Source organism: Pelecanus crispus, chromosome 4 (genome assembly GCF_030463565.1).
Source record: "Pelecanus crispus isolate bPelCri1 chromosome 4, bPelCri1.pri, whole genome shotgun sequence".
NCBI lineage: Eukaryota > Metazoa > Chordata > Aves > Pelecaniformes > Pelecanidae > Pelecanus > Pelecanus crispus.
Window position 1 is genome coordinate 9,587,945 of NC_134646.1, and position 27,834 is coordinate 9,615,778.

The 27,834-nt window shown below is 38.8% G+C and overlaps 1 protein-coding gene across 1 annotated transcript in view; it reads left to right on the plus strand.

Annotated features, from left to right (window-relative positions):
• The first annotated feature begins 240 nt into the window (after positions 1–240).
• The window catches only part of INTU (inturned planar cell polarity protein), a 49,659-nt gene continuing 22,065 nt past the window's right edge, over positions 241–27,834 (plus strand). The window contains exons 1-4 of the mRNA XM_075709588.1: positions 241–380; positions 5,393–5,979; positions 17,432–17,517; positions 23,841–24,044. Of these exons, the coding sequence (XP_075565703.1) occupies positions 241–380; positions 5,393–5,979; positions 17,432–17,517; positions 23,841–24,044 (1,017 nt within the window). The remainder of the gene's footprint in view (positions 381–5,392; positions 5,980–17,431; positions 17,518–23,840; positions 24,045–27,834) is intronic.

Here is a 27,834-nt window from a genome sequence, read left to right on the forward strand (position 1 = left end):
CGTTAACGGCCCGCGCGCGGCCGGGCTCCCCGCGGGCCTCCCAGGCGCCGCCACCGTTAACGGCCCGCGCGCGGCCGGGCTCCCCGCGGGCCTCCCAGGCGCCGCCACCGTTAACGGCCCGCGCGCGGCCGGCCGCGCCCTCAGGCTTCCCCCCGTCTCCATGGCGCCGGGCCGGGGCCGCCAATGGGAAGGGCAGGGCGCGGGTCACGTGGCCGCCCGGCGCGCGGGGCTGCGGGTGTCATGGCGTCCGGGGGGCACGGCGGGAGCGGAGCTGCTGAGGGGATGGAGCCGTCGAGGGGAGAAGGCGTCGAGCGTGCGGGCACCGGCGGCGGCAGCAGCGAGAGCGGATCGTGCGCCACCTCGCTGTCTGGGAGCTCCGAGTAAGGGCGGGGCGGGGGAGGGCGAGCCGCGGTGCCCCTCAGGCGGGGCCGCCGGCCATCGCTGACCTCCGCATCGCCGGGCCGGGCCGGGCCGGGGGCTTTCCCTGCGCGGGTCGCGGCCCCGGGCCCTCTGGGCACGCTGCCCCGCCGCAGCGGAGCCCGCCGAGGAGGCAGGCGGTCGGTGGGCCGCGGCCGAGCGGGAGCCCCCGGCGCTAATAGGGGTGCGCGTCTGGGCCCCGGCGCCTGCAGACGCCTGGAGAAGGAGGCTTTGCGCTCGGTTCCCTGGCACTTAATGAAGCGCCAGAGCTTGGATGCTGCCGGGTCGCCGAGCGCTTACTCGCTTTCCCCTGTCCCTGACTCCTGCAAGGTTTTCGCTAAGCCTGTTACACCTTGAGCATCTTCAGGCTGCCTTCTGTGACCGCCCCAGCTGGAACCAGGCTTGCGCGTTACAACGAAGAGCGTTCCTTTTTCTGGTGAAGTGTTGTTTTTACTAGCAGAGAGCGCAGTTTGCTTTGCAACACTGCGTTCCTCTGGCAGAACCCTAAAAGTAACGTGGCAAGCGGCAGCGTTAGTTGGGCTAGCGGGCAGTGCTTTGGTTGGTTCCTGTATCCCAGCTGGACACTGCCTGAGAAGGGCAAGAGGGGCTTGGCTCATGTATTATAAATGCCTTAGCACTGGAGATGCAGTCTTCCTATTTTAGTGGCCTGTCTCTTTGGGAAATGGTAGGTGAGGAGACAACTCTGTAATACCAATACATATTTTAAAGTCAGATATACAACCACTGGGGTTTAAATTCCTATAAAAGTTTACTCTCCATCTGTCTGCTGCATTAAAGTAGCTCTGCTTGGCAGTTCAAATGTGTATTTCAAGGTCTAATCAATGGCATTTTATTTGGCATGTTATTTTCACTATGTAATGCAGTGAAGAAGAAAAATAAGATTTAAGTGGGAGAGGGTTGAAGTGTGTTTAAGTATACTTTATTTTATAGTTGTCCTATACTTCTGGCACAGTGAGAGACAAAGCTGTTGGATGTACACCTACCTTATTTTGTTCCTATGTTTGTAAGCCAGAACTCAACTGTAACACATTTCTGTCTGAAGACGTGCCTTTTTTTTCTTTTGTGTGTGTTTGCATTTTTTTTCCTTTTCCAATTCTTTCATCCAAAATGCCTATTTACTGGCGTTCTTTGTATGTGTTCAGGGGATAAAGCTGTGTTCCACAGTTTTCAACACAGAACACAATGTATAATACTGTTGGATAAATTGAAATCTGTCTTTTCTACAACTCCATCAACAGAACTGTGAAGCTCTAATGTTAGGTCCAAATAGTTTCTTCTGTTGGACCCACAGCACTCCAGCCTTCTGAGTACAGAAACAAGAGGTTAAGGTGTGACTTGTAATGGAAAAGGAGGGAGAAACAGTACAGTTTTGCAAAGTAACGGGTAGAAAGATAGGTCTGCTAGGTGTTTTAAGATAATGGCATTTGTTCCTCTACAGACGATCTGTATGTGCTTTTATAATCGGCCATATTTGATTAAATTAAAGAAAGAAAAACCTTGGGAACGGTTTTCTGAATTAAAAGTTACTGACTTCCAGAATGAACTTCTGACAGTTGAAATTGTGCTGCTTGATACCACAGCTAACGTGGACGAACCAAGATACGCCAAAGAACATTCATGCGAGGGTAGAAGTAGGGGCGATACGAGTGCTTCTTTGTCAGAGCCCTATGATTTTGTGCAAGGCCTATTTTCAGGCAGAACTGTGAAGTGAATGCTTACATATGCCATTGTGAAAGTAGTGTGTGGTGGTTTTTTTCTTTTATAGTTTTGTCTTTTTAACAGAGTTTAACATTTGCTGTCACTTTCACTAATTGCGATGGATCCAGAACCCCTCTAGGCAGCCAGAGCTATTCAGAGGATGGCAGCTTTGCGTATACCAAATTGGTGCCTCAGTCTGAAGCTGTACCTTGTCGTTGTGTAGGCAAAGGTTGGGAAAACTAAAGATGATGATCTTAACTTCTGCAGGTTATCATACGGGTGGAATTTAGTCATACCATGCAGTAAAATAGTTAACCCTTGAGTTCTTGTTTTCTTTAATTGCTTTAAAACAAATATCTTGGATGTTAAGTGCTTATTGTTTCTCAGTTTCCTTGTATGAGAACAGTCTTCTCTTGCTTCAGAATCAGAATTTGGATCCTTCATTTCTAGTATATGTTTCTTCCATACATGGACAATGTCAATTGGCACATTTTTTCAGACATTTATCCCAAAGAAGAGATATCTGTGTGGAATCAGTGAAATTGCTCTTAGAGGAATGAGAGTCTTCCAGATTTTTAGATCTCCTGACTGAAGCTTCCAGACCTATATAGAAGCTTGGGTTATTGTGCAAGTGCTTGTTTTGGCACAAGGGAAGAGGGATGGAAATGCAATTTTTTAAAAAAAAATTTTTTTTTTTTAGCTTGGTCTGAATCAATTGTGAAACTACAGCATTAGGGAAAAAACCTGTCATCCTAGGTGCAGATTTCTTGTTTCAGACTTTGCTTTTTTAGATGTCTGTACGGATCTGTATTCAGAAAGTGATAGTTCCTTTACAGTATGCCATTGAAAATGCCTTCAAGGAGAGCAATTCATGCCATTGTGACGCTTTTTCAGTCTTCAGTCTTCATCAGCTTGTTTGCATAGAGTGACTTTGCCATATGGGCTCCTTCTTGACAAGCCTTATCTCCAGAGTGCTTCTGTTTGAGTGGACCCAGAGTAAACACCACCCCTGCCCCCCCCCGCTTTTTTTTTATCCTTGGTCCATATAGTAGATTCTAATAAAAATAGACGATGAAGCTGGAGAACATGAGCGTATGAACTGACATCCGACCTGAAATTTTGACATCTACCACAAAGAAGAAAGAGCTTTTCCAAAGAGCACAGTGCCTTTTAAAGAGGGAATAAAAAGGCTGTCATACATCACAGGTGTTTCTGCTAACCCAAATGTTATTGCTTTGTAAATTTCTAATGTTTCCTTTACCAATTTTGTTTTTTCCCAATTTTGCTTACATGTATCTGAATGCAGGAGTATTTTCTAAAAAAAACAAGCCGAGGAAAAACTCTGTCATGTTATTTCTTGCATACCACCTTTTGAGACATGTTGGATCAGATAACTGTCTGGCCCTAATAGCCTTTAGGTGTTGTTATCATCTGATGCTTTCTTGAGTAAGATACTCAAGATCTTGAGTAAGACTTTGTAGAAGATGCAAACTCTGACTTACCCATGACCATCAGGAACAGCCAAATTATCACAAGTGGTGGCTCTCCTTTTAAAACTATCAACTTGGGAAAAATAATTCATAAATGCAGAGGAAGTGCATGATGTTTCTTCCTGTCTGCAACATCCACAGACTCCTCTAAGTCACGGGGGTTCCAGGAAGAGAGTAATGCCAATGTTTTCTATATTCTTAGACCAGCCAGATCTTCTCTCTGAGCCCCTAAAGGTGCCGTGGTGCAGTGTCTTTGTATAATGTTCTCTGTTCAGGTAAACTTTGAAGCTGTATCATTTATCTGTGTATTCAAGTTAATGCTCTATTTGAATTATATAATACAAGTATTAAACAAAATCTGCATCCTTTATTCAGTAAAATTAGCTAGCTCTAGTATAAGTGGATGAATGTGTGATAACTTTAAACAATTAATGATATTAATTATTACGTAAGTCTCCATTCTGGTTTTTCCTTGTTTGATTTTCATCAATGCGGTCTCAGATTCATAGAGAGGGAGACCTGTTTGTTATCTAGGCAGCAAGAAAGAACTGGTCTTGTCTGTTTCTGAAAACCTTCTGTACAGAAAATCCCAGATGTTCCCTACATCACCTGCTAATGTTGACTTTTGGGGTTTTTTTGGGGGTATGTGTGTGATCAGAAAGCTCTCTTAATATTTAGCTTAAATACTTTGGTAAATTAAACCACCAAGTACTCCTACTTTGACCATTATTGATCCTCATCCTTCTGTAGTAATACTCTGTGGTTCATCTTGGGGTGGGGGAGATGACCATTTGGCCTGTTGCTTCTCAGCTGTCATTTTTTGTTTGGGTTTTTTCTCAGCCAAAAGAGTATGATTTCCTTCAGTCCCTTTCCCTTTAAAACATGTTTATAAACTACTTAGTATTTGTCTCTGTGCTCTGGGCTTTTTCCAGTTATTACATCTTTCTTAAAATGTACTATCCAAACTGGACACGGTTGACACATCGCCATTGCCAAATTAGGACAAAAAATTTTTTGTGTTGTGCAGATGGTACTCCTGTTAATACATCCTGTAGTTGCCTTGCCTTTTCTTTGCAGCAGCTTGTTGCTAGTGACTGAGTGATCCACTCCAGCTGCTAGAACATTTTCTCTAGCAGTGCTGCCTCTTTGCTTTTTGGTTGTGTATTTTTGTATGTGAGCTTGAGTGTGCTATTTTGAACTTGTCTTTCAAAAAGCATTACCTAGATCTCGTTTTGGGGGTTTTTTGTTGTTATATTGAGGTGATTTTAAAATGTTAATCTTGTCTTTCCAAAGGGCTTGCAGTACAATCCATCTTATAAATGCATAAGGGAAAAAATAATGGGAGAGAACAAATAGGATGGCATTTTTTCCCTAAGAGAAAGCCCCATTGTGCCCATGAATGCAATTACTAATTAAAACTTGTATGTGGAAGAAATGGTTTGGGGTTGGTTTTTTTTGTTTGTTTTCAGAAAAAGGAATATTGCTTTCTGCAATGGCTGTTTCGCTGTAAGGCATTTGAGCAAACTATTTTAACACCTGGGAGGGATATCTTTCCTTGCCATATCCATTGTTTGTCCGAGAAGCGCTCTTACCCTTATTGCAAACTTAAAGCAGTTGAGCTTCAATATTCAGGAGGCAACTTTTTTTTTCTTTTTTTTTTTCCTTGCACTCTCTCTATCCCCTCCCTACTTGAAGTAATCAGATGTCACTTGCATATCAGTCTTCCTTATCAGAGCTGTCACTGATCATTCTTCTTTCTTTCCCAGTGACCTTGAGCCTGAATGGTTGGATGGTGTGCAGAAAAATGGGGAATTATTTTATTTAGAATTGAGTGAAAGCGAAGAAGAAACACTGCTTCAGAACGCCTGTCCAGAAATGCCAGTAGTGAATCATGTCCGTTTTCGTGAAAATGAAGCTGAGGTTATTCAAGAGGGATCACGAAAAGAAAGAAAGTATGAACTGAAGAAATTGACCAAAATATTAAAAAAGAAGAATCTTTTACCAAAGCATTCTGGTAAGAAAGGCAGTGGAAGCTGTAATGTGCACTCCACTGGTCCTACTTCCATCTTGAAACACCAGTCCACTCAGAAAATGGGTGTCACTGTTCAGCAAAAATACAAAGATGTATACGTTTATGTAAATCCCAGAAAGTTGTCCAGCGCTGGAGAAGATGAGCAGCACAGGCTGCTGGAGGCCTTAGTAGGGATTGTCCATCAGTCTTCATGGAGCAGCAGAAGAGCGGAAAAACAAGGCAGGAAGGATAAAGTCATCAGAGGAATCAGTGAAGAGAAGCTTGTAGTACATGGCTTGGTGCCAAGTAGTTCAGCAATGAAAACAGGTCAAATCTTGATTGGTAAGTAATCGAATGAATAGTTAACTTCTCCACTCTTCCTTTAAAATGAAGATTTTTTTTTTTTTTTTTTTTTGAGGCAGCTGACTCAAATATTCCTGAGGCATAAGCCATTACTTACAACAACTATTTTGTCACTTCCTGAGGGATTATTTTAAATAAATGTCATTGCATCTGATGTTTTGTTACCTATTCAATTTTACTGTGTTAGTGGTTTTAAGAGCATGTGACACAAACTAGAAGGTGTTAATATAGTAAGGAGGTGACTATTCTTTAAGCATACAGGGAGTGAGCAGCTTGAACTTGGAGTAACAAATACCCCCCTACCACCACCTTTAATTTAATGCAGAATTTGCTCAGTAGATAAATGGGACTGGGGAAAAGCTATAGTCTGCCAAATACTGTATTTTGTTTTCATTCTTTGCCACGCTATCCCCCTTAGATAAAAAGCTTTACTGTATATGCTTTAAATGGATTTTGTACCATAAAAATGAGGAAAAAATACTGAGTAAGGTATATTCATATGTTACAAACTTTCTGCACAACCTTGTTTGGATATTCTTCTGTTTAGCAAGTGGAACAGCTGCTTCTTCAGCAGTTGTGATCAGAAGGCCTCCAAGTACATAGTGGGGCTGCAGTTTGAGGAGGCAGCGAGCCAGTATAGCAGCTCTCCTTTGTGTCGGTTTGGCTCGTCAGACACTTCCATGAGCTGATGCAACTAAATAACCTGGCAGAAAACTAACCCAGAAGAAAAATTGCCTGTTTAGTTTTTGCTGGTGTAGTAAGTTAAACTTGGGTCACAGAAGGTCTGACAAGCATCTGAGCATCAATAACGGAGGGGAATGTTCTGTGACTGGTAGTGAAGGAGCAGAAACACTCCCACTTCCAGCATCAAGAGGCCATTAAAACAACTCGGCACTCAAAGGACCCTCAGAGACAGTAAATGTGAGAGAGCTAGCCTACATCTGTAAAGAGTGGAAGGGTATTTAACTTCCCTTGAAGTTGGTCCCTCACAGGGAGGGAGCAAAGATGTGATGTTGGTTAGAAGGTCATGAAAATCTTAACACTATAGTAGCACAAATCCCACAAAGTCAGCATGATTGCTTTTGAAATTCCAATGTTGTGTGTGTAAAAAGGCAAATCGTGCTTTGACTAGCTGATTCGTCTAGCACGTGTTTTTGGTAGGGAAGCTAAAGAATACTCCAGAGGGAAAACTGGATAACTTTCAGATTTTACCAGAAAGAACTGATTAGTCAAGAAGTGGGGGATGCGGACTGAGGGGGAGGAAGGAGTGAGTTTCAGCTTGATCTGCTTAATGGTATTTAATCTAATTAGTGTAAGAGTGTGTATTTATAACCTGTAAGTTAATTTTGAGACAGAAATTTGTATATAACTGCGTGTTTGTAAGAGCAGGTGTGAAGTCAGAACAGTGTAGGCAAATACCAGATCCAGGAGATAAAGCTAACCTTCTAAATGGAGATGGTACTTCATCTGTCGTACTTAATACTTCCTGGAGTTAGTATGGACAAAAACTGTGTGTTTTTTGTTTTGTTTTAAATAAAAGAACATTTGAATTACAATCTAAAGAGTCTAGCAGTTTAATATGTCCTATCATCAACCAATATTGCCTTGTTTTTGCACATTGGAAACAAATACTTTTAAGCAGACTGTAGTTATTCAGCTCTTAACTGGGAAAATGAGCTGTATTCTGTGCCAACATATAAAATGTATAATTTTCATATAAAAATACTTTCAAATTACATATCTATAGTGAACACTGAGTACTCTGGAATTTTTATGTGGTGTCTAGAAATAGGGATGCTTTGCATAAATTAGATACTCGGGTTTCAGTGCTGTCTGCATTAAGAATATACAGTAAAAGAATTTTTGTTCCGGTTAAAAAACTGGCTGGTTTACTGCTTCTGCATTGCACATCAGAGGATGGGAAAGCTACGGTATACACCCAAGCCTGATTTAGAAGCAACTGTAGTTCAATAGATACTCCTCAGATCCTGTAAGGATCTGAAGTTGGACAGAAAGTTCAAGAAAAATACAGTAGAACTTTGTTTTTTTTGTTGTTGTTGTTAAAAAAAGTAAGTTTTAGGAATCCTGATGTGAATTGTGGAAACAGTCAGTAAAGAATATTTCTGTGGTCAGTCTAAAATCGAAGTATTTGCACAAAAGTTAGCAGCTTCTTGAGCCATCACAACTGAGGAATACCTGATCAGTATAACATGATGCCTGCTGGCTGGTTTGCTTATAACTTTGTTCATCTTCATTGACCTGCATATGCATAAATATTAACCCATTCTTGGTTTGCTTTTTAATATTTTAATAGCCTTCAGTGGTGCAGGCCATTTTTTTGCAGTAGTCTTTTGTAAAGCAGATACTCCTTTTAAAATACATGCTTTAAAATGGCATACTGCGGTCTTCCTGGTGACAATCTTGACTCATGGAGTTGTTACTGAATTTAATTTTTTGCCAATTAATATAAAACTTCAGATCACTGTTTTGGATACTAAGAAGATGGGGAAAAAAAAAACCAAACCAAAACAAGGCCTCAAACAATTAAGAAAATGCCTTTTTCCCTGCCTTCTCCAGGCTCAGCTTCAACCAAACACCTCTCCCCTCCTCTTTCCCAGTGTCAGGTACCCTTGATTTTACTGCATGTTAATGCTGTGTGTCCCAGCCCCTTTGGTGAGGTAAGGGTGGCACAAGAGGGTGGGATTGTGTGTGTAATGTTTTCCTTCTGCTGCTCCTTGCTTCTTTCTTGTTTTCCTCTGCTGCAGCATGACTCCTCTGTGGGCCACAGTCCTTCAGGGATGGGTCTCTTCCATGGGCTACCACCCTTCCCCTAGTGACTGCTGCTCTTTCTTAAATACATCTGGGCAGAGGCTCCCCTGGCTAGGTGACGTTTTGGTACGCGGCGAGTTGCTTACACCAGCTTCAGAACTGGCTAGGAGCAGCACGAGGCAGCTCACAGTCTCCTGCCACGCAGGTCACTCCTGCAGCACCCTGCTACCAAAATCCTGCTAGTTATGGCCGATAGAGTGCTCTAACTCACCCATCTTATTTAAAATTTGAGCTCTCTAGATTATTTTTTCCCAAGACTTGGGTTTTTAATATGTTAAATAATAACCAAGTTACTGCTTACTCTGTATTTTTCATTGGCACTTTACTTAATTTGTCAGTGATGAGTATGGTAGCCACTTAAATGGCTACCAAGGTTCAATTGTAAGGGAGACTAAAATTTTAATTTTTTTTACTCTGAATAAATAGTTACAAAGCGGTTAATGCCTTAACATTTTTTTAGTAGAAGTAACTGCTTTTTCCCCCTAAATAATTACTTTCTTCAGGTGGCTTCTTCAATTTATTCTGAAATGTGTATTCCTTACAGCTTTGAACACTTAAAACATCTGTTTATTATTTGTGCACTACGCTTTAATTTTTTTTTTTTAAGATTGCATATGGAAGTCGTAAGTCTTGTTGCTGTACTTTATTAACCAAGTAGAATGCAGGCGCTGACCATATGAAAGTAAATACAACAGTTTTGCAAGCTAAAAAAACCCTGCTGCTTTGTAATGCTGTAAAAAGATGCCACTCTATCCATGTGTTGTTTATCAGTTCATTTATCTTTTTTTTTACGTTTAGCAGTTCAGCATCCATCTTAAAATTTCAAGACAGAAAAGCCCTCCTTGATTTTTAAAAGCTTGCTGCCACTTTGTTTAAGATGAAATACAGTTGCTTTTATCTCATGTTTTTTAAGTGTCTCTTATATTTTTGGCAAAACTTTTTTCTTGCTTCAGTTCGTTATTAACAATATGCAAACTTGCTCTGCTATGTAAAACTTTCTAGTCTGATCTTTGAGTGTATCTTGAAAGATAAAAAGCTCCACTAAATACTCACTTTTAGATCCAGACAAATAAGCGTTGTGATAGGAAATGCCATTATAATTTGATTCGCCCCCGTTCTTCAGATTGAAACCTATCTGATTCACAGCAGGGGATACTTCTTATAAATGCTGATGATTGTCATTGTTACTATAGTACAAATGGAAAGGTAATTCCAATGACACTGAAAATACAGGAAAGCTCTTTTCACTAGCAGAGCATACTATTGTTACCCTCTTTGAAATTATCTTCTGTTCTTATTGCTCTCATCATCAAATACCTGAGTGGTTTGCATGAATTCTCTCACCTGATCAGTAGGTACAATTGTCAAAAAAGTGTGACAACTTCCTAGGGACAGGGATTAATCTTGGATGATAGTAAAGATGGGCTATAATAATGCAGTTTTGAACAAATATGCAAAGCATGCAGGCTGCTGTTGCAAGCTTCAGCTGAAAGGTCCGGATCACGAGCCCATTTACTGACATGGTTTTCTATGGCTTTCTAATCCAATAATTCTGTTGATGTTATGTGGGAGGGTTATTTGTTTTCCTCGCATAAAAAAATGTTTAAGTAGTAATCTTTGCTCATTTAAATTTTAATAATAAAACCACAGATAATTGCTGTTGGAGTTCTGAAGTTTTGGTAAGCAAGGCCTTCATTGCTAGAAAGCCAAGTACATGTTAGATTCCTATAGCATAGACTAGTGGTTTAAAACAGTAATCCGTTTACAAAATTTAAGCAACTTGCAGTCATCTTCCGACCAAGTAAATGCTATTTTTGCCATTTGCAGACCATGGAACTAAGAGTTCTGTCAGAAGAATGTCCTTGAAAGGACCAAAATACTGTAAGAGTTTTGAGATTTTCACGAGGAATTACCATACATGGTGTACTTGTTGAAAAGGCTCTCCAAAGTAGAGATGCTGGGCATGCAAGATAGAAATACAGAGCTTGCGTAAGCCTTGCTGTGTTCTCACTGTGGAGTTTGGGATGTCGTTTATGTTCTTTTAATCTCCTCTTGAACAGCATTGGTTTGGGTGAAAGCAGCCTGCTAGCAAATAAAGCAAGTAATTGATCTGGTTTTCTTCAGTAGAATGTGTTCCATACTTTGCCTTTTTTGGAAAGGACTATGTGAACATTTATAAGTACTTCCACCAAGTCATTACGAAGAACAGAGGAAACTAAATATCAGGATTTCATGAAAAAAGTGTCCTCAGTCCTCTCCCATGTGAACAACATGGTTCTGATTTTAATTCAGCCAAAAATGTTCACTTCCTATCACAGTATGCAAGTGGTATTCACTTATCAGTGTCCACTGGCTTAACACAAAGGTCATCTACTTTTAGAAATGGTGCTTGCAGGTTTATCTCCAGGAAATGGATATTTAACAAAAGTAATAGTCCTGTGGCTTATGTGGCAAAGTGATAGGCAGTTCTGAACAAACATTTTAGGGATGCCAGCGGTCCCAAAGACTTTTCTAAACTTTGTCTTTAAAAAAGGCAGGAATAATTTCATCACCTGTGTGCAAACTAGGTGTTTGAGATCAATATACACTGTTCTTAGCTACTACTGACTGGATGTGAGAAGTCTTTTCTAATGAGAAGATAGACACAGCAAAGGAAATACGAAAGAATTCCTGCATCTCTTCTCTTTCTGTTCCATCACTCTAGTAAAATTCAGTTCTGCTTGGCAGTGTGTGGAGAACATACATGGACATCTTCTAGTTTCTTTGTGGACTGAGAATCTTTTTATAAAAAGCGATAGAACTCAAAAGCTTGATTATTCATTATGGGATTAAAAAAACTTACTTTAGTCCTTAAAGAGAAGGACATGTATTTTTCTAAAGATAAATTTATTGACTCAAGGCCTGATATCCTGGAGCTGCCCTAAAAAAATTCATTTCCTCTATTGCAGTTGCTCAGTGTGTCTCTAAAAATGGAACTGAGTGAGACTTCATCCTAATGTTGTTCTTCTTTTAACAAACATGCTGGTGACTTTCATGACAGACAATAGTGATCTTATTGCTGGTAGAAATGCAAGCCAGTAAGAGCAGGTCAGGTGCTGTTCTGTATAGTATTAGACAGTAAAATCTTTGTATACAACTGTATTGTTGAAAAAGCTAAAGGAAAAAAAAAAGCAAAATTTTACATTATATTTTACATTTGTTTGAAAAAAACATTTCATGCAAATGTCTGCTTCTTGTCTATGTAAGTATATACGTCTGCTTCAGCAAAAAGGAAGAAGTTCACTTTGATCCCTGTACTTAAGAAAAGTCAGTTGGAGGGTTTCTTTCACCCACTTCATAGAGCACAAGAATGATTGAAAAATGTATTTGCAGTACCATCTGTACATCTTTTTTCTCTCCGCTAGTGAAGTGTGTCTCTACATCTGAAATTCAGCGATGTTTTTTAGTCTGGGAGAACTTTACTTAACTCTGCAAACCATCAAGTTAGATCAACTTAAACAATTGCAAACACTATTTACCCTTTTATTTCTTTTAAGCTAAATTGATTAAACATTAAGTAAGTGAAATTAGATTAAACTTCATACATTTGCGCTGATCTAAGTCAGTCTCACTTTCTGTAAGTTTTTCACGCTGCTAAAGGGGAGGAAACAATTATCAAAGAAAGTGTAGATGTGAAACTTAACAAAGGAACACTTGCATGTATAAACTCTTTTGCTGGCATTAATTATCACACTGGGTAGATCTCATGGTCATGTTCTGCTTTAAGATATTCTGTGTTCATAGTTTTACGTCTTTCCTATTGTGCCAGTGATGTCTTTCACTCTGTTACTTCATAGTCTCTATTCTTTGAACTCTGTTGTGTTTGGCAAAAAGAAAAGAAGGAAAAAATGCAAACACCCCCTCCCCCCCCAATTCTGGAAAGTCCATACTGATAAATGTGGATTTTCTCAGTTGTATATCAAGTTGCACTTCTGTAATAGTGATACAGCATTTTCTGGCAAAATGAAGGCAGCCTTACAGGACTGCTTTGGCTGTGTCTTCTGGAAAGCTGTTCCATTTATGGTACATGATTACATTTTTACAAATGGAATGGAATAAATATTTACTGCTGCAATGAAAGTTTTACATATGTACATTAGGTGTCGAATAAATAAAACACTTTGAGCATATAACATGTAAATACTGATGGATCTTCTCCTTTCAAAGTGTCTTTGTATATTCTACCCTGGGAGATGTGGTGCAAAAATACTCCCTTAATTGCTAAGGTGCATATGTCTTCACAAAACGTGTGCAGCTCCTTTGAATGGCTTTGTGGATTAGATGACTGTTGTCTTTACAACAGAATTCATTAGGGTCTCTGGTAAAACAAACAGAAGACAAACAATTTTGTTTAAACAGTGCTCCAGATGAGGACTAAGTAAGAGCAATTTATGCTTTCTCTTGTATTTGTGTATGATGATCTTTATTTGCTGAAGAACACTGTATTAATGTAGTAATTCTGTTTATAATTTCTTGTTATACTAAAACAGCCTGAATGCTCTGCTTTTGATTACTAATTTTCAAGTCCTGGGGCTCTGGCATGGATTTACTGAGTTGCTTTTAAATGCTGTCTAACTTTCAACTTTCCTGTCTTTGAATTATTGTTGTGTTGAAGATTCGATAGGCTAAAACTCCACTGTGCTGTGCATCAAGAAACACAATGGTTAGGGAGAGAGCTACTATTACTTGAAACAGAAAAAACAATTTAATTCATTCCAAGGAATGATAACATTTTTGTGTGAATAATAAAACTTAACCTTTTCTTGGTTTTGCTGTAGGAAAGAGTAGGAATGAATTTTCCTTTAATGTAAAATAACAGTGAGCAGTTGGTTGTTGCCTAGTGTATTAAAGAGGAATATTGCTTGCATTTTTGGGGGATTCTGTATTTCCTTACTGACAGCTAGTTAAGAAGAATGTTCTTTCTCTCGTTGGCCTTTATTATGTTTTGCATCAATTTTGAGCGATCGTACCTGGGAAGAATTCCAGTTGTATTTGATGGTATTTAACAACAAGGTACAAGATAGAAATAATGATAAACTGTCAGAATTCTTCTAAACTTTCAGATTCTGTTGTCTTTACTAGATTCTCAGGAAATGGAGAGACCTTTAGAGTCACAGATTCTGCTTTTCCTTAGTATGCACGTCATTATCATCGCCGTGTTAGTTTGAGCTGAGCAAGTCTTCTCCCTAGAACACTTGAAATACATAGTGACCCTTACAGTTGTTCAGTGCTTTATTTCTGCAGTCGAGCACGTTTTTGTTGTCAAGTCAAGGCTTAAAATGTAGTTATACTAACATGCACATTTGCTGCAAATCCATATCCTTTTTCTAATCTCTTTCCATTGCCTGAAAGAGTGATGAGCGCTGCTGCTACTACCTGGCTGAGGATTTCTCTGTCGCAGGTGTAGTTGAATGCTGCTGTAATGCTGCCTCTGGCTTTTCACATGTCCTGGCGCAGGAGAAAAGGACAGGTATCGCGACTGCAGCTTCTAGCCTCTGTGTTTGGGAATTCATCTAATTCCCTGAACCCTGTGGGTGTAGCAGCACTAGTTGTGAGGGACATGCTGGTTTATTTCACCTTTTTCAATAAGGCTCGCCTAAGTGTGATGAGGTATAAATACAGATATAAATAATAAAACAAACTGTCAACAGAGGAAATGATGAACTGCCCAGCTGTCTTTGGATTTACATTATATCCACAGATCATCGCTATGCCAGTCCTGGCATTCCTCCCCTTGCGCCTTTCCCGCACACGGGGATACCTCATACTGCTCTTCTTGTACCATTCCCTCTCCTGCCCTGTAACAGCTTTTTGGAGAAGCCAGTGTTTGCTGTGTCTGATTCTGCGCTGCCCTTGTACGCACTGGCCAGCCTGGAGCACGAACAGGACGGGTGATGAGCTCAGGGTGCAGCTTTACCTGGGGCAGGAGAGGGAAGGAAAAAGGGCAGAGGGGAGGCTTCTCTATCCAGATCTCCGTTAAGAGAACTCATAGCACATGATGTGACTTGTGTCTTCTCTTCCAGCTTTGCCTGAAATTTAGTAATGGGATCAAAGCTATTCATAGTACAATTGTAGAAGCCTCATTTCCTTAGAAAACAAAGCTCAAGAGTACCTAGTTTGAAAGAAAATCGAGTACCTCAGTCAACCCTTTTTTCTTTTTTTCAGTTGTTTATGAAGTGTCTCATATTACATGTTACACTCTTTTAAATGCTAATATTAATAATCTTGGAGAGGATGTGGAGGTACTTTTTAAGGGAGTCTTTGTGCAGCTGAAGCAAAATTACAATTTGCTCTTCCAGAGCAGCTCTTGGTATTTTTAGTTTGCACCTGTAAGGCATAAGAATGACCTTGGAGCCAAGTCCCTTTCAATGTTAAGACAGATGCTAATTTCTTTTCTTTATTTCCCTTTCTACAGACACAAGATACAAGCTGGAAACTAACCAAGTTTTTCACCCAATAGGACAGAAAGCAGAGACAACTGAAAGTGACACCAAGGAAAACCAAGTAGAAAATAAGGCCTATTTTGTCACTCTGAAGTTGAATATTTGGCTCTGGAAAGGACCTCATGAACCATCAAGTCCTATATATATCCTGGTGCCGCTGGCAGTCACTTTGTGTAGTTCTTTTCATAACTTATGTTGCCTGATCTTAGGTATTTTGCCCTAGATAGCCTTGTTGGAAAGCTTTTTAGAAATTCTCTGTTGAGACTACAGAACCTTCCGATTTCTACTCTAGCTGCTTTTACACCTAGCCTTTACTCACCTCATTTTTAACCAACAGAAATAGGTTCCCCATTTCCCATGGCCACTGCAGTATTACTTCTATGTATCTGATCTCATTTGATTTTGTTTTTCTTGAGGACAGGTGAATAGAATTGTAAGGTGTACTCTGGATGGGATACTGTCAGGTCCTATTAATACTCAACTACGTGCAAAGCAAAAGCCTTTCCTAATGCATCCAGGTGTTGTGTTTGTCTCTTTCACATTTTGTGTTACTTGGCTACCTTCTTGAGAATGAATATACTATTTAATTCCATTATTCTGTTATTCCAGTAATATTTATTGGTTTCTTCCTCTGTGCTGTAGTGTTTCTCTTATACTGAAAAGTGCTTCCAACTTTGGATGTTGACCTTAGAGCAACCATGAAGGACTATCCTTTTACTGAGAGTTTTTCTGATTGAGGTTCAACCTGAAATCTCACCTTAAATTTTGGACTGATGTTCTAAATTGCCAGCCTAAGTAATCAAATATTTCAGTTGATTTAGCCTCTCACTACCATACCTGAAATATCTTTAATATGTATCCTTTTCTTACTGCTGCTTCCATTTTTATTTTTGAAAGTAGATGAATGGCCAAAAAGCTTCTATTTTTACTTTTCAATTTCTATTCCTTTTGACAGGTCTAAGTAGTTTTATCTTTTGATGTTATTTTAGCTTTGTGTTTTCTAACTTCACAGGTGTGTGGTTTTTGCTGGTGTGTCTCTTAACTACTCCATGCTTAAACATGCATCTTTTTGAGGGGGATGAGGCAGAGGTTATCAACTAGTTATTACTGGGGTACTTCTCTATAATATTTTCCCTCACTTCAGATAGAAATCCCAGTTTGATTTTTGTCCTTTAAACTTTAATGTGGATTTTAAGTTTGTAAGCTCTAATTCGGTTCTGTTTGCTTTTGTAACTAGTGCCTTAATTTTTCAAACCTTTTCCATTTGCAGTTAAAGACTTTCTCTTTGGGATCCTGGGTTTTTTCTCCCCATTTCCGGTAACGGGAAGAGAATCAGATTTAGAAAATGCAGAATGTCCCTAGGCAGGAAGAACTGGCAGATAAAAGCATGAAGAGGGAAGAATAAGAAGCCACAGCAGTGGACAAGGCATGGAAAAGAAGATAAAGGACTAAATTGTGACATGGCTTGAGAGACAAAGGAGGTGTAGGGATGAAATGAGGAAGAGTGAATGGTTTTCTGCCATTTTAGTGAACTAAGCTGAGTTACTAATATACACAATAACTGCCAGGACCGCTTCAAAGAGCGGGGCTCCGGGGTGGTGGGATTCTCCCATAGTTAGGCTCAGCCAACACTTGAAACCTTTGGTGTAAGCGATGGCCTAGAGCTTGTAAGCTGCTACAGGAAGAGCGAGGTTTGGAGTCGTTCGGAAACAGTAGCATTTATATCAATGGAGGTAGGAGTGGAGAAGGATTGGCAAGTGAACAGAGGTGGTTTCAGAGGGGAAAATAGTAATCCTTGGGCATAACTTGACTGGTGAAGTTGTTGGGTTTTTTGATCAATTAATAAGTGCGATATAAGCCTGGATGGAGGGGACAGGCTTTGGCAGTTATTTTTCTTAAATGATGCAAGTGTGGCAGTAAGGCCTTAAGAGCATTGAGGTGATAGACTTTTTCTGAACAGAGTAAATGTTGCGTGTAGAAACCATCTACTTAAATGTAACAAGACGACATTTATGATTGTTTGAATGTCATACTAATTTTTAAAACAAAATACTGTTTGGCTTTGTACTGTGGTGTAATACCACCTAACTTTCTCATGTTTTTGTCTGTTTTATCTCCAGGAGATGCTCTAGTTGCTGTAAATGATGTTGATGTGAATTCTGAAAACATAGAAAGGGTTTTGTCTTGCATTCCAGGTCCTATGCAGGTACAGTAGTTGAACATCTATTCCAAATGTCCTCTGTAAAAATTAACATTGTTTTTAGCCTTTTTCATTAGGCAACAGAACTTAGGTGGTCTTTTTCTTAGAACTTCCTCACCTACTTTTTGAACGCGTTGGTTGACTTCAGTCAAACTTAGACTAGAAATTTCAGAGTTTCATTCTGGTAAGTTTTGTGAAAACAGGTAGGTGCAAGTAAGTGATTCAAGCCAACGTCCCATTAAGGGACATTAGGCGCAGTCCGGCTGTTACATATTCTCTTTGTCATCAGCCGGAGTCAGAAAGCACATGCAACATTGTGCAAGAGGTAGCAGCATACTTGTAGGTTTAGACTAACTGTAACACCTGCACTCTATGCTTGCAGAATTCTGAGTATTCATGTTTCTCTATGACAGCTAGTACATACGTATGTGAAAAATCAAGTTTTATTACTTTTCCTGCTCAGAAAACAACTTCATTATTATGTTACCACTTGCATCAAAATTAATTCTTGTTGAATACAGGAAAGTAACTCCTTTGAGACCTGCACAAACTTTTAACCAGGGATAGTTGTAGTTATGGGCAAAGATGGCAAGTGTGGTTGCTTTGAGCTGTTATTTTGAATGCTCTGATCTCAGCAAATGAAGGACAAGGTACGTAACGTTGTGATGCCTTGCTCCTGGTGGGTAATAGGGCTGGAGATGTGCAATCTGGCAATAGCACGTATGAAGCAAGGTGTTGATGTCTAGTCTAAAAATAAATATGTCAGCCACAGAATAGTAGTGGCTTTTTTGTCAATTACTGTTCTTAAGATGTTAATAATTGCTATGGAAATACTTAAATAATTACCTCTTCATCAATATAAAAGAGACTCACAAATCACAAGAGAGTAACAAGAAGCCTGAATTAACAAGTAGTGCTATTAAAGATATAAATAAATTGATACTGGTTTCATATTTAACTAGAAAAATAAATTCTTGAGCATTTAGATTAAATACTTTTAAGATCTTTCAAAACTGAACAGTGATGAAGATTGATAGAAGTCAGTAATAAAAGCTGATACAAAAAACACCCCCAAAAACTGACCTGATGAATAATGTTTCTTCCCCCAAACATACTGCATCTGTCTTCTCTTCTAGCTGAATAATAATTTTGGAGCTATGATGAAGAATTAAATAACTAATGAAGAATTAGATAGCTATTTCAGAATTAAAGCAGGAGAGTGTTAATAACCTAGGATGTTAGTAGCATAAAATTAAGTATTTTGAGTTATTCTGCTTAAATCCTCTTCCTGGTGTACAGGAAGAAGGCAAGTTAAAAGTTGCAACACAGATGTGAGATGGAGCAGGTTAAAATTATAGTGTCTCTTACAGTATGTCTGTAACCTCTTGGTAGTGTTTCTTCAGGAAGAATATATGAGGTGATAATAATAGAAATGTTTTACTGTCCAGAGATAAAAAGAAGTGGAAATTTTAGGTTTTGTTAAACATGCTTCTGTTTGTGACTTAGGTAGTGTAAGTGCTTGTAGAACTACATCTGCAGCTGCAGTAAGATTGAGTACTAGTATGTCAGTTTAGGAAGTTTTCCAAGATATTTGACAGTATGAAGCTTGCCTAAGCTACCAGAGTTGTGGTCAGGTATTGGCAGAGCTCCATGGTAGAAAACCCGTGTCTTGCCTGTCTTTGACCAAATATGGAGCTGCTGTAACTGTTATTAAATACAGAATGATTAAAAAAGCAGAGGTTATATAGTTTATTTAATTGTATCCTTGCTAGATTAGAGTATACGTATTACTTGTTGCTAAAATGCAATGCAACCCTCTATATAGTAGTTACTTCTAATGCAACATTAATGTTTACGTTGTCAGTAAATCTGTCAAGTAGACAGCGATTATTTGAAATGTATAACTGTTTGTCATGTTGGCTTTCCAAAACCTTTTATTAAAGTGCAATTTATTCCTTTTTTTACTGTGCAGTTTGAGTCAAGCCAGAAGAGTGATTGCTGAAATAGACCAGTGGATAATTTAAATACAGAGTTCTGGGGTTTTTTGCAGTGTAGAACACTGTGTTCATGCTGCTGAAGAAACAGAGAGAGGGTCGTTGTTTCTGAGATTTAGTAATCAAGACAGCTGTTATACAAGCAAAATTGTTAATGTATTTTCATTCATCATACGTTGCAAAATATTAAAAAAGATGCAGTTTAAAGCCATTTTACCATAGTTATAAGTTATTTATATAAGCAAAGTCACTGCTTTTCTGGGTTCAGTGTTAAAAATTACTGGAAGTAATTTCAAAAACTAATTACCTAGGTTCTCTCAGTTGCAGCATGTGGCATAACATCTTTCATTATTATATTTCCAGCATTTTTTTTTTCCTTACGTCAGTTTAGGCAAACTAGCTTCTAGGCATGTAAGGGCTAGTTTAGGGAGCAGTAAAAGTTCAAATGCTACAGCAGTGGTGGGGGGTTTTGTTGTTGGTTTTGTTTTTTTAACAGCAGAACTGTTTCTGTTTGGGTGCTTGCATGTCACCTAGTAAGATAAAGTCCCAATTCTGATTAAAGCATTGGGTACCCCATTTAGAAGTTCTGTAGCAGTCACTGAATGTGATAGGACAAAGCATACCCCTCAATCAATGCTTGAGATAGTATGATAAAGTTATATTCTGCAGTCTATACAGTTTTACATTTCTGTAATCACAATAGCTGCTGTTTCCTATCACCACACAACAGAGAAGACAGAATAGGAAGGGGAAGATACGCTAAAAGAATATACTTTTCCTTACCCTGGTATGCAGAAGTTACAGAACCATTTTACCCGAAACTTTCTAAAAATATTCAGCCTGAGGCAGACATTCAGAATCAGAAATTTCACCCTGAAATTTTGAGTTACAGTTGTACAAACCATAAGCACATGGAAAACAGAGACTTAAACAGGAAATGGCAGGCAATCTTAAAAGGCAGGCAATGCCACCAGCTCTGTCTGTAATAAAATCCATATTCTAAGACATACAGCTTTCTTGCAGATAAACAGAAAGCATGCCTTTCTGGGTCACACCAATGGTGTAACAGCTACGTTTTCTGTTCTTACACTGACAAATGTTTAAGTAAAGAGTATTAAGAAACAAATACAGAGTGACCTTCCCATCATATTTTTCCAGCTTCCAGCAGTCAGTACTTAGGGACTTGTTGGATCACTACAGGTTTGCACCTTCTCCTTTTTTAATCTAGTTCTTAAAATCCCTTTGACCTTCACAGTGTCCTGTAGCAGTGATTTACATAACTGATTTGTTATGTTCGTTTTTGTTGGTCTTCAAACTGCCATGTAATTTCAGTGCATTTCATACCCCCAGATTCCTGTGTTACGAGGATTAGTTAACTGTCCATGTCTTATTCTTCGTATCATTCCATGACTTTGGGAGAGCTCTGTCATGTTCCACTTTTTCCGCTTTCCTAAGCAGAAAAATCCCCATCTATGTACCTCATAGTTTGCTGTTACTGTCACCTTCATCAGTGCCTTCTTGCAGTTTGATTAAATTCTGAGAACTGTTCTAAGTATTGAGAATGTGTGCATGCTATGTATTTATAGAGTGGTATATTAATATTTTCTGTGCTTTTCCCATTCTTCATTTCATTTCCTTTTCTGCTGTGCATTGAACTGATTTTCTTTAGGAGAAATGGAATCAAAGTTGTGAAAGATTTCATAGTCAGAATTTACAAAAGGGTGCTTCAGTATTTAATCAGATCCTGTGCACTGCTCAGGACAAAGATTCATTTCTCCTCCACAAAAAAAAAAAATAGTTTTTTAGGGTATGTAGAAACATAGTCTCTTGGTCATTTTGTATTACAGCATTTTCTAGCCTAGATGGTCTTTTTCACAGTAAATTTTTTTTAAAGGCAGGAAATAGATTAGAATTTGGACAAAAGTAGAGAGGAATGGAAAATGTCATGTTTCAAGCTGTTAGACAGAATCAAGAAGACTTGGAAAGGAACTTGTAGTCAAATTGTGGAGAGAGGTCTTTCTCAAAATACAGTGACTTCACATCTGAGCAGCGTGGTATTGCCCACAGTGATGTGGGAGGCGGCATGGATGCCTACAGGATGAGGGAGAGTTAAAGCTCTGTTTGGCCCAATTTGTTTTGAGCTCTTGCTTGGAGGGCCATATGGTTGTGTCTCCAAGACAAGACAGACTGAGTTTGGGGTTTTTTTTAAATTGAGAGACTAAAAGATAGACTGCAGCAAGAATGACATCTGTGCATCATTAACGTAGAGACTGTAGCCTAAGTGTCATGAATAAGTGTCCACAAACAAGATGTAGTCGAAGTTAAGAGAAATAACTATTGAGCCTCAAAGAAATCTGCAAGAAGTTAAACAGGGTATGAGGAAAATCCTCTGAAATACATGCAGATGGCGTGACAAAGAAAGAGAACCAAGTCACAGAATGCCAGAGCAGAAAACATACATCTATAAAACTGTGAATGATCAGGTTACTGGGTTTTAAGAAGCCACTGCTTCTTAGCTGGATGTTTCTGCTCCTCGAATCCTGTTAATATGCAGTGTAATGAATTGAAACTGAAATGAGGAGGAGAGAGTGAGCGATGAGTTACTGTCAGAAGAGAAAGTGGTAGCGCATGGCAGGAGAGCAGGATTGAATGCAACTCTGTTCCAGAGAATGGGAAGAGAAAAGAGAAAAAAGCTGATAGGAGCCAAAATAGGAGAGGAAAAGGTTAATGAGAAGTGTCAGGAAGGAGTAGAGTGGAATGGAAGGCAGGCAGCCAGTGACATAAATGTTGTAGGTGGAAGAGCTGATGGTGGCACTTCTCTCTGATCTAGTTTGACAGACAGTGGGTGTTTTAAAACATCATTATTTCTTGCTGGCACTCCTCTCTTTAAGTATGTGTATACACATACACAATTACAAAAATATAAATTATCTATATTTAAATGTATAAATTACCTCTGCTTGGGCTCTTCAAATTTATTGCAACTGGGAGAATATAAACCTTTTTTGTTACATCAATCATTAGGCTAAAACGTCACTGACTTTAAAGAGAAGCAGGATTTGGTGTGATGTATTATGTTCAGAATTTTCCAGTCAATAGGCATGTTAAGGATACTTTAAGGCAGACAAACAATCTTGAGTAAAAACGTATGAAAGAGGGGACTGAGAGTGTGCCTACTTAGTCCAAATAGATGTGTATTCAGTCACTTTGAACAATGCTGAAAACTAAGGTATCATCCAAGAAAAGAAATCAATTTATTCTCCTTGGAAATTACAATTTTATGCTCAGTCAAGAGCTAGGCATTTCTCACATACCCTTCTTTCATACTTAGGATGAAGTGTTCATTCACAAAAAAAAAAAAATTACTCTTTCATTTCATGACTACTGGAACAACGAAAATAATTTTGTAAGGCAGTGCTCATAAAAAGGAGGTCTGTAAAGCAAATTGTGAAACACATTTCCACACCAAGTTTGGGGTTTTTGTTGCTTGTAAGCCAGGAAATATGTGTTTATTCTAAAACTCCTGGGTTTTATTTTATCTGGGAAATAAAGAGCAGTAAACCTCATGTGACTTTGACAAAATCAGCTTAATCATCTAAATGTTATTTTTTAAGAGAGAATGCTCTGTTAGTGCTTTGATTATTTTTGTTTCTTCTGAAGAGGTAAGGCAGCAAGTGATGTAAACAATTTTTATGCTTCTTGCTAGTTGTGTACAGTTAAATATGGCAACAGAACTCTTATTTGCTGACTTTGCAGTTTAAAAAAAGTTAATGTAGTGAAAACATTTCAATCAAAAGATTGAAAGAAGAATTGTTACTGAGTGTTTCAAACTAAGACTTTTGCAGTCTAATGTAAATTGATTCTCCTGTGCAAATGTACCTGCCTGTGCTCAAAAAAGCAAAGAAATGCTCATGAAAGAGCCTTGAGGATATATACTTATGAAAGTGCTGACATTTTGAAAGAAGTCAAATATTGTGTGTTTTTCAAAAGTGCGGTAATAGGTTTTGTGTTCAAACAAACCTGGAGCAGTAAGTATATTTTTCCATTCTCAAAGCCATAAGAATTAAGTATGAAAACGCACCAAACCACATGCTTACTCACATGGTTCATAGAGCATGTAATAGCTGGCTTTGTCCTTAATAATAGGTGGTTATGTAATGCTGAATATATAATGGGGTTTTCTTGAAACAGCAGGAACTTTTTGAATGCTTACATCTTTGTCAGTAAAGCTAAGAAAACCTAATCTCTTAAAGGGCTCAAACTGCAGTTATTTCATCTGATACTAGAACGTAATTTTAAGTACAGCCTCATTTTCACAATTAATTATCTTAATAGGTTAAACTTACATTTGAAACATCAATATTTGAGCCTGAAGGAACTTCTCAGCAAAGGTATAAACGGGCACAGTCAAGTATGAACAATCTGGTTCGGCTCTTGTGGGGAGAAGATAGTACGGACCTTCAGCAGGCTGTACAAGACGTGCCTCATATTGTTATGTTCCTCACGCTGAAACTGGACTCTGAAACATCTAAGGATGAGGTATGTGGCTAACTAAACAAAACTGAAGATGAAAGGTAACAACTGACAACAGCAACTGTTATGCCTTTTGATGTAAAATTTTACTCTGTAAAATGCCCATTTTGACAGAAGTAAGGCCTGAAATTCCAGGGGAAACAAAATAGGCAGCGCTGCTGACAAACTTGTAATTGGACTTGAAATCATTTCAGCGCTGCTGAATGTCTTTAAAGAGCAGGCTAGAGGCGTTAACAGACAAAGCAGAGATAAATTCAGAAGTTCGTTGTTGTGTCTCAGATGCTCGCTGTGATGTTTTCAGTATGCCTCTCAAACTTGAACTGTGAAACTTGCCTCATCAAAAAAATTTTCCCCAGCAGGAGCTGTTGGCTGTCCACATACATGATCTGTCTAGCTCCTCCTGGTTCCAAATGCCAATGTGCCTTTTTGCAGAGGACTCTTGCGTGTCTGCTGTTTGCAATCAACTGTTGATTCTTGCTTGGGCAACATTTTTGAGCTACCGAAGTACTTTTCCTTTGTCCTGTAAAGCTTTCTTTCACATCTCTTTCCTTTTTGTGTGCTTCAGAAAAATTTTGCCAGTGTAGGGATAAGCCATTGTAAATTTGTGTAGATGTTGTTCATGACGTAGCCATAATTACAAATACTCCCCTCAGGATGCAGGGATGCAGGACGGTGTGGAGGGCTGAGTTTGGTCTCTTGCCTGCTCTGAAAATGACAAATGGACAAAGTGGACCTTTTAGGAACAGACACTTGGAAAAAGACTCTTCTCCCCTTCTGTAAATTCTCCTTAGATTTAGCGTAGTGCCCCAGTGCTCTTGTATTATCTGTGATGTGGAGATATCAAATGAAGCACAAGTTTCGCCAGTCCCCGGGGACTGGGATGGTGGGACAGTGATGGAGTGGGGAGCGGAAGAAAAATATTTTGCTTTTCTCTCCCCTGGAATTAATCCTTAGTGCTCCAGTCAGTGCTCCATCCCCTCTCTGAGATGTCTTTACTCTCTTGATACTATTTTTCAACTGATAGAAGTCTGGATTGCTCTGTTGGTGATGTGTAATAGAGAAAAAGTGTTACAACTACACATAATGGAGTTTAACTTTATTTTCTAGAGACAGGGCTGGGGAGGAGAACCCTAGAAAATTACATGATATAATAATATCATGTAAAAAATGTTGTGAATTTTGCAGAGTCAAGTGGTTGAAAGCTAGGAAATGACAGATTTATGGCTATTTGTGCAACTTTAATTGAGCCCTTTTGTACATATGCTGCATGACGTTGTCTTAAGTATTACGTTTTTTCTGAAAGATGCCTGTTGTGCAGAGGACAAGATGGACAGATGAGTGTGTATAATTAAGGCTTATTAGGCAACCATAAATCCAGTACTTATAACTCTGGAGTGCTTGACTCTGCAATATAAATCATGCTCTTAACGTAATATTTTTAAAGGAATGTATGCTTCATTGTGTATTGCAGCAAGATGCTAACATTGTAAGCTTTGGTTTGCAGTTCTTTTGAATCCCGTTTAAGAGACCACAGTTTTTCATGGGAAGTACCTTCAGCAGAAATTAGTTTATGCAACTGTCTCTGATAATTATTACTTTTTTTTTAAATAGCATTGCAACTAGGCAAGGTCATTCTCTGCTCTGTTTTCCACCCAGAGACTGCTTCCATTAAAACATGCGATACTGCAGTATTTTTCTGCTTTGGTATTTCCCTATAACAAAACCAAAAAGGGCTCATTTAACTGTGAATTAAATAAACTTAAGATGTTTTATTGAAGTTCACTTACATATTGCAAATTGTTCTTTTTTTCTTCAATTCTAAGTTTGTAGTCCAGGACTGCCATGTTACGTGGGTAGACCAGCTATGGACAATTGCTGTAGACTTAAAGACTGGTGTTTTCTTGGTCACATAAACTTTATGGAATATTTAAAAAAAAAAAAAAAAAAAATCAGGGCCTCTGGCTCCTCTGCTGGTAGGTGAATAGACACGCAAATGCCTAATTGCAATTCCTGCACTTCAGAGTAAATGGATTACTGCTTTCTTGCCCCATTATTTCTTTACACTCTCCCAAGAAACAGGATTAACCCTAAATGTCAAGCAGAGGTAACAAAGGGACTGTAATGCACTTGTTCTCCCTTCATACCATAGAAGAATTATTTCCTGAGAAGTCTTAGCAGTTATGCAGCCCCAAATAGTCTCTAATATTGAGAGATGCTTTGTTGGTGTAATCAAGTTCTTCATAACATTTCCTAAGAGAAGAATGCTGCCTTCTTCAAGGCATTTGTCTTTAATTTCATTTGGTGAACAGTAAGCGACATTTATCCTGTAGATGTACTGTTCCAGATTTAATTTACCGTAGTACTTCAAATTAGCAGTGACGCTATTATACACCTATGCCCATATTGCACAATAAAAATATAATGATCCCTTAGCTGCTTTACCCACATCCAAAGGGAGGCATGGTATGCAGATCACATCCATGTAAACAATGGCAACTAGGACTAGTAACTAATTCTTCCACTCGTGAGCTTTTGGCACCCAGAAATAGAATTAATGAGCTCTAAGGCTTGTAAGCTCTATCTACTCAACTATAAAGGAAAATAGTATTAGAAATCATTTAGGATGTGCGCATGCATGTGGGGGGTGTCCCATACGATAATGGTTTCAGTGAGTAAGGTTGATCCTGTCTTTTTTTATGTTTTAGTTCAAGGTAGGTATCACTATTACAACATACGTTATTTGTACCAGCTTACAACTATAACCTCTTCATGCGTTTGAACTGATTTTGTCGATACCATGTCTGAAAAGGAATAATGTTCGTATTCCTCCTACATGATAGTGTTACTGGAAGCATTTGTTGAGCATACTTGCAAGTAGGTATGACTGAGTAGCTGTTAAGATAGCTTGGTTCATACAGACACTGACTTGTACCTCCTGTAGCATTTCTCCCTGTTTTTATAATTTCTGAATTAATCTTTAAGAATTCGTAGTTGTCTTTCATCTACTGTTTCTTTTTTAATCTTATGTAAGATGCAACTTAAAGGCTCTGTTGTCAGTGCACTGTGTTTGAAGATTATAGGTTTTTAGTTGGTCAGCACCATTTTGACACAATTTCTTTTAGCCATTTCTTATGTTGTCAAGACTGCACTAATTTTTTTTAAATTAGTTTGAGAAATCAGTAAAATAAAAATGAAAAAGGGAATCTGTTTGATAAGCCATTGGTTTAGGTAGTGTGTCCGGTTTGGGGTTTTTTGGGTTGAGGGGGGGTTTACACTTTTTAAGAAATGAGCTACTTCTCATTCATTAATTCCATTGTCATTGGCCTATGAGCTTTCGCCTTGCTTTGAAGACAGCTGATCTTGTACGGTGGTATGTGCTGAACCTTGCTAACTCGTTAATATATATATCTGTGATACAGCTATAACCTTTTGTTACAGTTGTCTTTTCTTTCCCTGGGAAAGTGTACCGATAATTCTCAAATGAATTTTGGGTAAAGGCCCTCGTTCATAGTGAGGAGAAAAAAAGGCTCTTTCTAGCCCTTTGTAGTGCTGTAATTAGAAAATGGCAGGGTTTTTCCAGCTGAGGGAATGATTCAAGAAAAAAAATCCTTGTCCCTAATGAGTATCTGAAAATAGACCTAATTAAATTGGATAAGAATGAAGAGTTTGCCAGGTCCTTCTGTAATGAAACTTTACATTCTTTTAATCTTGATGCAGGAAACTAATGGGTATTGGCACTGGCTGGATGAGCTTAGTGACATAAATAGGAAAGTTAATCGTGTCTGTGTTTCTTTTG